Here is a 12,149-nt window from a genome sequence, read left to right as displayed (position 1 = left end):
TGTGTATGGATAGTGATTAAACAATTGTTTAGTGTCGTGGCAAGGCAGCGCTCGTTTCCATATAAAGTGAATATTCCCAAATATCCTTGTATATTTTTTGTATTTTTGTACTCGAAAACGTTTTTTTTGGTCGTATCCAAAGATATTTATTGATATGTGATTAACATAACTTGAGCTTTACGAAAGTGTATTTGTGCAATTTGTGTGGTACGAATTTGTTATACTGTGGACGCGCGTGTTTTTATTATTAGATACAATTTATTAGGCTGGTGTTCTATAACGATGTATGGCAATATATTAAGTGCATGATACTATCTTCTATTATATAAACTACATGTATAATGGTCTATTAACATTTAACATCCATTGAGTATAATAACCAATAAAACTATCTTGATTGATCTAAGAGTATTATGCCGGCATTTCGACTGTTTGGTTTATTTCAATTGTGTGAACTTTATTTTTTATTATTTTATTAATCGTCTTTCTCATTATTGTGGCCCTCATTTAAGAGAAGACATGGGAATAATCTTTAAGAAATAAAATTATATATCGCATTTTACACTGGAAAACATAAAAAGATATGACATTCATTATCTCTATGAAGCCCATTGATAATTTGGCTCCATTCCAAAACTATTCTGGCATCAGTTTACTTAATAACTATTAACACTACGAATGTTTTCCAAGATCGGTTAAACAAGACATGCAATAATACTAAACTAAAAGAATAATATGATTTAATTATTTTAATTTTAATATTATGAAGTAATTACGACGATGACAGCGCACGTGCGTGTCACGTTGTCGATAGTCTCAAGTGTCAAGTACCTGTAACCTGGGTTTTTTGCATTTACTTGTATAGCTAATAGCAATATAATAATAATATCTAAAGTATGTATAGTGAATCGAACAGGTAAATCCCCTAGCAGGTGTCCCATGACAGTAGAAACCTTACTTGATTTAAAGACGAGTTGTTAATGTATTTGGAAGATGTTTCTGGAATATGATTGGAACATTTACTTTTACATAATGTGGAAATTACACAAAAAAAAAAATTTTTTTTTTCGATTGGATGATATTAAAAATTGAGAGAAGACGATGAATAAAATAATTGAAAATATAAACCTTAAAGAATCAATAAGTTTCAAAGTTTCTTATATAGCTGTTGTTAATTAGCGACTGTAACACGGAAAATATAATTAGGGTGCACTCACACACACCAGTCACCGTCATGTTGTCCGTCAGTCACGTCGCCGGTTTGACTGAATCATTGAACACATACATCAGGTTAGTCAGTGATTAGACGTGTGTCACGCTAGAGAACATGTAGCAATTATTGACGGTAGCACGACGCTGACTGAACTGAGACGTGACGGCACCGGGTGAGTGGGGATAAAAGTATGATACATGTATGGAAAGATTATTTGACGTGCCTGACCGGTGACGTCACTGATAGATTTCGTGCCGGCGACTGTCGTGTGGGAACAGAGTCATACTAGAACTATTGATACATATTTTTTTTTAATCCTGTCCGGTGACGTGCCGTGACGGTGACTGATGTGTGTGAGTGCACCCTTATGAGCCACTCTTTAATTTTTCTATGCCACTTCAAACTTGCCAGTAAATAATCATCTAGGTATAGAGGGAAACAATAAAGTTACTAATGTTTAAAAGTATTCATATTCACTAGATCTGCTTAACTTGGAGTTATAACTTATACCTATAGATATATTCAAGACTAGCTGCTCCCCGCGGTTTCACCCCCGTGGCTCCGCTCCTGTTGGTCGTAGCGTGATGATATAATATAGCCTATAACCTTCCTCGATAAATGAGCTTTCTAACACCGAAAGAATTTTTTAAATCGGACCAGTAGTACCCGAGGTTAGCGCGTTCAAACAAACAAACAAACAAACAATCAAACAAACAAACAAACTCTTCAGCTTTATAATATTATTAGTATAGATTCCTATTGGCACAAAATACTTAGCGATATCACCTGAAATGTTATTGCAGCATATGTTTGTATAGAAAGTGTATTGAAAATTGAAATAGTGTTCATTAAATTAGCAAGAAAGTATAGTAGATATTATTATAGTCACAATTATGGAGTTTAAAGTTTATTGGAAATAGTGCTAAGATGGTAAGACCAAATGGTAATCAACTTTATAACATGTATAAAATTTTCTAACTGCTAAGACTTCTTTAAACTACAGTAATATGGTAAAATTAACCTTCCCAAAATCTATTGTTTAATCATATTCAATGAAAATTGCAATAAACTAAATATTATACTTATTTATATATTATGTGCATTTATGATTTAATGATTTTCTAACTATTAATTATTATTGTTAACACAGCTTTGACCGCCTCAATTATGTCACAAATGGTATTTTATTACGATATTCTAGTTGTATATTATTATAATGTGTTTTGGTTGCATTTATTTTATAGCGGTGGAAAATATAAAATTATTTTGCTATTTTTATTCAATAATTATAAATGTATGTGATTATAAATTATTCCATTGAACATTCCGCTGGATACAATTTTGAGTGTTAAGACGGTGAATAGATACATTTCAATCCTTCAAGAACTTTCACATCTATTTCGCGAATGAAGTTATTACAATTACAAAATCAAATCTCATACAATAAACAATAAAATGTTTATTTTTGTAACTTTGTTCTATATTTCTGTTTATGTTTAAGTTTTGAGTACCTAGTGACTAGAACTAAGTTAACATTTGGACATATCGCAGTGATTTATTATGTAATTATTTTTGTATTTTCTAATAATTTTGAATTAATATTCAGGGATTCTTTAAAACTATGTTTATAAGGGAAATGTAACATTATTCTTCAATTTTTAGTGTCTATATTTTAGCAGTTTTTTCGTCACAAAGCAATGTAATCTTTTGATTCTAAAGAAGCTAAAGTTTGGAGAGATAAAATAGTCATACATCGACCATAATATACATATAAGTAAAAAAGGAGGCAGCTTCTTATTTTTTTAATTAAAACCAGGTGCGATGTCAGGATTTGCGTCACAATAACTATAACGTTTTTGTTTTTTGTACGTCATATTGTATCTGTGTAATTAATTTTAATTTTAATTTTCCTGACTTACCTTTATATCAGGTTGCATGTGTCGTCGTAAGATTGTCAAAACGTTAGATTATTATATTATAGCTACCGAGATTGATCTCTCTGAAGACAAATTGTAACATTTTCTTTATGTTCACTTTGAAAGATTATAATTTGCCTAAATAATGCATTCAGTGTATCAACACAGATTGAAATCTAACAGTGTTTAGGTACAATCTTAAAGTGACATGCACGCATTGAAGTGGAGGAAGAATATTCAGTATAAGGATGCAATTGGTTGAAACATCGATGTATGAGAAATGAAAATATGAGTGAATAAATATCATGAGGGTATTAATTAAAGTATTGTTCATACGACAGATAAATTATTCGAATATTAATTCTTATGCAACTTTCATACAAAGGTCTCCTGAAAGGCATAATATTAAAATTATTGCTGGCCATACACAAATGCCTAATTCACTCATATTTTTAAGATAATTTCAGAAGCTGATAATTGTGTAAAGTGTAGAAGGTTTCAACAACAGATACCTGTATAAATGTTACCTTAATTCTTCATTTATTACGTTGTGCCATAATAGCATAAGATGCGTCGGTAGCCTAATAGAAAGAGAAAGAAAAGTAAGAGTAATCCACCATTTATTAAAAATTCGGCTACCGTCGTATTGGTTTAATTCTGGTGATAAGCGAGTACCAAGTGAGGTACCTTTTTCGAATTTCTCATAGTTTTGTAGCTAGCCTCGATAGTTAAGGTAAATCTTATCAAGATCTGTAATTTGTAACTAATAGATGCTTATTGCTCTTAAATATTAGAGTGTGTTACGCAGCATATATATTATTATTTTCTATGTATTGCAATAATTACGTATGTGTTTACTGTATACACTTAGTTATGTTAAATTCTAATAATTGTACTTTTGGCAGTGATATGATAGTCCTATATTATATACCGAAATGCTTGTATTTTCACAATATGTAAAGTTGTATAGTGCTTATAAATAATTGTAATAAACAATTTCTTTTCACCCTTTGTATATAATATGCCTAATTTTCAGTTGTTCAGATGATATACCTATCGCGTTGGACATTATAGTTCATTGCGTAGGCTATTATGTAAATGTGAACATTTTGAAAAATAAAATTCGATTATCCGTTGGATAATTGAAAATACCATTAATTGTTTCATTTAACTCATCTGCATGTTGTATTACGCAATCGTCTAGAGTGGTTATCATTGAAGTAATGAAAAGTGATTTGTTTTTATTACAATAAGAATTATAGGGCATTAAATTAATTCAAATCCATTTTGAAAGTATGGAATGTAATATTCCCATACATTCGTTTTTCATACTTCCCAAAAGACTCTTGTGTTACTTAATTTGGCGAAAATGGAGCAAATTGGTAAACTATTTAAACGGAAAAAGAAATATGGCAACATAGTCGAAGCATGCATTTTAATAGGGACTGTGAGGAAATTGTTAGGAGTATCTATTTTTAATATAAAAAGTACTTCTGAAAATGTAATTACATCTCAATTTACGTTTGTTGGATTTGTTTTCTTTACGCTGTGGCATTCACTTTATTTTTGTGCTATTTACAATGTGTACAGATATGACCAAACTATATTGCGAGTTTTATATGATACACAGTTGAAACACTATGGAGATTTAGTAGAAAATATCGCAACTACAACGTACGTTATTTATGCAATGTGGAAGATATCGTTCGACCTCAGTGGAGCTACTAAACACATGCAGCAACTCGTTGATATAGACGAAGCGTTCAAAGAGTTGGGCGAAAATATAGATCATAGTAAAAGTTCTGCTCCATCTTTCTTAATACCTATAACACATATTATGATGTGGGTCATACGTTCATTCAGTATCTGGGTTTCGATAAGCCAAAGAATAGACTACATCCCGTACAGCAAGATATATCAAATATTATTCTCCGACTCCCTAGTTTTTGTAACAACACTGCACTATGGTGTTTACCTCTTCATAATCCGTGACAGATATAAGAGAATAAATAAAGTGCTCAGGAAATTACAAAGACGAGGCGAGAGCTTCTTTTTTGTGCGTATGAAAAATTCGGATAATAAAACGATCAGTATGCAAGACAGGGCTCTCTGCGAAATGGTAAACAAATGTGGGAAAATTTATAGTATGCTGTACAAGGCCACAGAGATAGCTAACGATAAATTTGGTCTGGCATTACTTCTAACTCTGTCGGTGTGGCTTCTTATAATAATACTGTACCTTTATTATTTTATGGAAGCAACTGCAGCTGGTCTTTTTCATGAACTAGAACGATATATTCAGTTCTTGATATATGTGTTTTGGCAAATATTTTTTTCCATAGCTATGTTGTCTTCGAGCATTTACTTCTGTGAAGTTACTGTTAAAGAGGTACCTATATAAGTTTATGGAATTTGCATACATGTTTGTTATTCAAGGACTGCTATCTTTAATATTGAATTTCAGGCTAAAGTAACTTCTTTCTTGGCGCATACTATGATTAATAGTAGGAATATTGATTCATCTGTGAAAGAAGAGGTAAATATAATAGTTAAAACATTAAATTTACCTTATTTTTTATATCAATTTTTTTCTGAAAATAAGTTAATAAATTAATTATTCGTAGGCTTTGAAGCTCTCATTGCAAGTTATTCATCAAACACCAAAATTTACGGCACGCGGCATATTTCCTATAGAATACGTGCTTTTATTAGAGGTAATAACATTTCACATAAGGGGTAACATACTTATCAATTTATCATTGATGTCATTCTTTTATTTCTTTCGAAAGTTCCTAATTTTGTGCTGGAGCATGAAGTTAATATTCTGAAAAATATTTATTCTTCTTCAATTTATTTTTATGTTTCAGGGAACTCGTTCTGTCATCACCTTTCTGATTATCTTGCTCCAGTCTGTTACTCAAAAACATTAAGCTTTTTTTGGCAGGGATTATCACCGATGGATAAATCTTATTTCTAAACACAAGATTGTCAAGTCTCACTCTTCCTCTACTATCAATTATTTTGAATATGTTTGTTATTGTTTTTGTTCATAAACTTCATAAGGATTTTAGAAGTTATAATCGGACATCACCACTTATTCAATCAATTAAAGATAACAGTCAAACATAAAAAAAGAAAATGTTTTATATTTGTACAAATACTAATCATAGCGTACCGGCAGCGTAGTATGGATTATGGTCTAAAATCTAAATGTTATAGGACCATGTGTATGAAACTCGATTCAATAAACATCATCGTAATTGTACAAGCTTTTTATTTTGACACCTATGAATTACAAAAGAGAAAAATTGTTTGTCGTTTAATATAATACACTAGTTAAATATGTTGTTTGTTTATTGCAAACAAAAACTTGAAGCACAAAATATCCTGCTCAAAAGTATTAAATATTATACGACATATCATAGCGGTGATGAAGGTATTTTTATTACTCGCCCTTCCTTTTAAGAGCTAGCGCGCACGAGCAACTTTGTCTCCGCAACTATTTTGTCTCTCCCACCTATGGGCTAGTATGAAAGTGCGCGCACGTAGCGACGCAACTCCCCATACAAATTGATGGGAGAGACAAAATAGTTGCGGAGACAAAGTTGCTCGTGCGCGCTAGCTCTTAAGCAATTATGACGTCTATTTCTATTTATAAATATTATTTTATATAGGTAGGTACGTACCTTATAAACTAGGCCGCAGTGACGGAGCATATTATGAAGAATAATATTGTGATTGAATCTCCAAGTAGTTTTGTACATTTTCTTCTACCTTAGGCGCGGGCGCGCTGCCGGCGTAGACCGGACTCTCAGTGGAGTTTCGTTTGCAAAAATAGCGGACCTAAATCTGACTTCTGATATATATTGTATAGATCCCAGACATCCTATAGACAGATGTTGCCAACCAGTTTTGTGGTCCCCCTCTCCCCACCTCGGTAATTAAATATGGCATACAAAGAAAAAAATAAACATTCCCAAAACATGCCGCGTGGGGTATCAAATGAAAGAGCTTATTGAGTAGATCACGAATATATAGCATACTACATATAACATTTCTTACACTTTCTCTAAGATTTTTTAGAAAATTTACGAAAATGGTCCATTTTTGAGTTAACTTTAAACCACTAAAGATTGAAAACTCATGAATATATTTTTTAAATTATTATTTTAAATAATTAACAATAGTCCATTGTTTACGATTCAATAGTTCGTACAGTGAAATAGTTGCATGGGGGAGTGGGGGGAGCATCCAAAGATGGCGAGTATATTGCACGCCTCATAAGCGAAGCGTTGAGGTGGGTACTACCACAGTATTACCATTATTTCCTACAGTAGTGCGACGAATGTACTTGTGCAGAGAAACGGAGGGGAACTGGCGGGGGTCGGGCGACGCGGGCCGCGTAAAGCAATCACGCTGAGATTGCTTTACCTATCGCGAAAGGACGACGCAGTCGTATTTTTTGTGTAATAATTTTATTATACATATGTACTTACATATTCTATTATGGCGCGCACAAACTGTTCCGTTTACGGATGTAAATCTACATTGAAATCCCAGAAGGAAACAATATTTCAGAAAGATTGTATTACCTAATTGTATCTGTTGAATTAAAATCAAAGCTATGTATATGTTGTCCTCATTATTTTCTAATCAGATTGTACATCCCAATGCGAATGCATTACTTAGTTAAATGTTATAAATTATAATATACAATTAAGAACATCCAAAAATAAAGTGTCCACGTAAATAATATTTAGCAGTGCAATATCTATAATTATATATTTATGAACAAATAATTACATCAGATTTAATAATCGCAATTATTTTGAATGTACATATGAATAAATGATTTCATCATAATATTAATAATCACAATTGTTTTATTTCCCATTTGTTGCAACCCTAGCGTATTTTCGTGTGGCAGCGTAAGTACCTACGCTGGCGGCGGCATCGCGCGACATCAAAGGCGATTCCTTACTGTAGGAAATAATGGTAATACTGTGGTACTACTGTCACTTCGCGCAAAACATCTGATTTTTCAAACTTAAAATGTCTTTATGTATCATACATTGCACTTGTAAGATAATACATACACACACATATTAAGAAAAAATACTATTTTTAACGTTCATGATATTTTTGATGTCATTTTTGTTATTTAAACTAGTTAAAAAACAGTTTAAAAAAGTTCTGTCTTGGACGTCCGTGTGTCTGTATGTGCGGATCCTTTTTCTTGTTAACACGATAGCGACCGAAATACTTTACTAATCGAGTCTTTTTTTTTCTCTTACGCTTGAGTATGCTCAGGAATAGAACCCTTTCATTTTTCAGGGTCTGATTCGATGTGGTTTAATTGTTATTAAATAAACAAAAATAATAATTAATAAATATTTATTAAAAAAAAATTATGAGGCGTGCACTTTTGGATTTTCCAAATTATTTTCAAGTTTATGCCAAATCTAATCACACAGAGGCTGATTCAAGAATTTTCTGCCATATTTTTCATTCTGTCAAACACAAAGACAGTGCAGTTGGCATTTTGTATGAAATAATTTTGGAAAGGCGGCGCAACCTTGGCACAACCGTGGCGTGCCGTCTCGACGCCTGTCCAAAATTCTTTCATACAAAATGTATAAGAAGGACGTGGTGCAAAACAGATTCAAGAGGTGCGCTTATGGCACGCCCGCGCCCGCGCCGCGGCCGCTTGTGTTTGACCCGCGCCTTATTCATTCTTACGTATTTGTTACTGTAAAACCTCGAAGTCTAATAATCATACGATTTTTAAATAAAAGTTTTGTGTTCTTTATTTTCTTCGTTTCCCTTTGTTAGTACTACACGTGCGTTGTTTATTTTTGTCTGGGGAAATCATGCATTGGATACCCACAGCTCTTGAGGAACAAGCCGTAGGGTTTTTCGGACAACTCATCCTCGCACATTATTGGTGGAAAAATCACCCTTCGGCTGAACTTCGGAAAAGACGGGAAACTTCGGAAAAACGGTCGGTATAGCGGCAAAATACACGATGATAATATTATTTCTAGTCTATGGATTTTTTTAATGTTACTTTATTACCTTGGGCGGTTTTAAATAATAAATAAAAATACGGCAAACTCGTTACCCATATAGCAAATAAATAAATGCAAAGATTTATAGAAACATCAAATATCAATGTTTTCCTCATGAGTTAAGAGCGATACGATTTTAAGTGGCGCCTTAATTTTTTCACCACTCAGTTTTTCCCAATTTAGACTTTTAAAAGCTTTTAAAGCACTTAATTTACCAGCTCTATTTTGATTAAATTTCAATTTTTAAATTACTTTATAAGGTAACGGCACCAGTCGTGGACAAGCATCCAGTAATGGACAAAATAAATATTAAATTTAAATATTAAGACCAAAATTAACGTTATATAATTTGGCAATCTATACTTATAATAAATCTGTAGAGAGGCCAATTCTGTACATGAAATATATTTAAAAAAAAACTATGAAGGGGTGATAAGGGATCGCTACTGATGCCAAAAATGCAATCAGTAAAATTTTTGTCTGTCTGTCTGTCTGTCTGTCTGTATATTCGCTATAGAAACAGAAACTACACGACGGATTTTAACCAAATTTGGCACAATTATTCTTCATACTCCTGGGCAGGTTATAGTAAAAGAATCATGTAAATCGGTGTAGAAACACCAAAGTTATACATGAAATACGCTATAAGTCATCGCGCGTGAATACAGAATCATGCCATAAGGATTATTTTTGTGTATCAGTTGCCGCGTTCGACGCGCTTCGCGGCGGGAGCTATAAAAAGGCGGCGGGTCTGCACCCATTTCGCGTTGTCACGGCATCACATGTGAACGGCTGAACCGATTTCGATAATTCTTTTCTATTATATTCCTTGAAGTACGAGGATGGTTCTTATGTAGAGAAAACGTAAATATGTTCCACGGGCGAAGCCGGGGCGGACCGCTAGTACTTAAAATAAAAGTTTGGTTCATAAGCTATCAAAATACGACATTTCATCTTATTCGGCCAAAATATTTGAAGATGGCAGAACGTTATGTTTAGTTGCTGCGACTCGTTTCGAAGAAATCCGTTTTTACTAAGAAAATCCTTAAGGAAGTGAGGACACAATTTTGGTTATAAGAATCTTATATATAAAAATGAATCGCATAATGTGTTGGTAAGCGCATAACTCGAGAACGGCTGAACCGATTTCGATAATTCTTTTTTTATTATATTCCTTGAAGTACGAGGATGGTTCTTATGTAGAGAAAACGTAAACATGTACCACGGGCGAAGCCGGGGCGGACCGCTAGTTTTTGTATAAATGTCAGCAAAATTTGATATTACTTTTATTTATAGTAGTGAAGTGTACGAAATATTACACGATTTAGTATCATGATAGGTTATGTTGTTTAAATAAAATTCATCAGTGTCCATAACTGGATTTAATTCTATGGATATGTCGAAAATAAACTTTTTTTAAAGGTATTAATTACATGCGCTTTTCTGTATTATCTTTTCTTTCTGATTAATAATATACCTATCACGACCATTTCAAACAAAGGGTTCCAATATTGTACAACAATTGTCCATGACTGGATTTGCTTTGGTTCCTATAATGGACATTGATATTTTTTGTTAAAATTACACTAATGGGTCCAACAACATAATATCTATCTAAACATGAAGAATATATTTTAGAACAATGGGTCATTATGTGCTGTGCAACTCGTTCTCGGCTTCATTCTCTATCACTGCGTAGAGAAGTCGCATACTTATGCGTATTGTAACGCATCTATCATAGAGAGTTCTCTGATGAACTGTTTGGATCGTTATCTGCTGCTAAATTCCACCACCACACGTTTACAAAAAGCTTTTTGCCTCGTGCTACCATATCGATCCATCAGTCCATCCATATCGATGGACCGATCAGATTAAGGCTGCTGGCGGATTCAGATTGGCGATTTTCTTCACGAGTGTAGCCGAATGCCAGGAAACAGAGAGATATGGCGGAACATCGTGAAGCGGGTAACATCTACCCCCCTAGAGTGATATGACGAAGAAGAAGAAGTCCCAAAATGGATGGAATGCCAGTACTTTTTTTAGTTATATTTTTCATCCCTGACTTATTGAGAAAAAAAACCATATTGGTGTTTCTTAACGGACATAACTCGTATTTAACGATGCATTTGTCCAATTTTTGCCTAGAAAATGGAAATTAAGACTGTTTTAAATATTATAAGTATGCAAAATAATTAATAAGTACTATTTTTTATAAATACATCCCCGATTTATTGTATTCCAATCATCATTTTCAAGATTCTATTGATAACTATAAGTCTTCTCCAAGTGTAAATAACTGGAGAAACGACATTAGGTACAGTCTATAAATGGGTGTTCATAGCTGGATGTTGTCCAAAGCTGGGTGTCCATCATTAGATTTTTCACTGTCCAACACTGGTGCAAAAAAGTGGTTTTTTAATTTATAAATAACTTCATTATTTATGCATTGTAATCTTTTTTCTAACTTTGGTTACGTTAAACTAACATTTAACTAAAGGTATAACTAAACAATATCCAATAAAGTTAAAAAACCTACGAGAAATTTGCAAAAAACCTCAATTTTTTCCTTAATCTGTACAAGACTGGTGCCGTTACGTTATACAAAACTAATTAATCCCAAAGTTAATTTTTTATAACTTTATTTAAATACCATATATTATATACCTACCATAAAATATAGGCGGATATACCTACATCAAGGAGTGATCAACTTTCACGTTTACCGTATTTCCTATAGGTATAGTTTTTTGGTTCGCCATAAAACTACTTTTATAAATTAAAAATACCTAGCTGGTATGTGAACATAGAGTTTTAAGAATTCATCTATTTGAAAAAAAATGCGTCTGGAATTTTATTTTTTACGTACTCGGCATTTGCAAAACCATAATATACTCCTTTGAGCTTAGTATACCGACGGTGGGGACACCCTGAATAACATGTTATTATTATAAA

The 12,149-nt window shown here is 32.9% G+C and overlaps 1 protein-coding gene across 1 annotated transcript; it reads left to right on the top strand.

Moving 5' to 3' along the window:
• The first annotated feature begins 4,683 nt into the window (after positions 1-4,683).
• On the top strand, positions 4,684-6,094 carry LOC149904741 (uncharacterized). The gene is made up of 4 exons (XM_090107304.1): positions 4,684-5,248; positions 5,594-5,665; positions 5,754-5,843; positions 5,997-6,094. The coding sequence occupies exons 1-4, from the start codon at positions 4,820-4,822 to the stop codon at positions 6,057-6,059; spliced, it is 654 nt and encodes a 217-aa protein (XP_089963430.1). The 5' UTR covers positions 4,684-4,819; the 3' UTR covers positions 6,060-6,094.
• The last annotated feature ends 6,055 nt before the right edge of the window (positions 6,095-12,149 follow it).

The sequence above is a fragment of the Colias eurytheme genome, chromosome 11 (genome assembly GCF_061535395.1).
Source record: "Colias eurytheme isolate Ceu_HAF_F1 chromosome 11, ilColEury1 Martin Lab GWU primary, whole genome shotgun sequence".
NCBI classification, from domain to species: Eukaryota; Metazoa; Arthropoda; class Insecta; order Lepidoptera; family Pieridae; genus Colias; species Colias eurytheme.
This window is presented reverse-complemented; position numbering and strand designations above follow the sequence as displayed.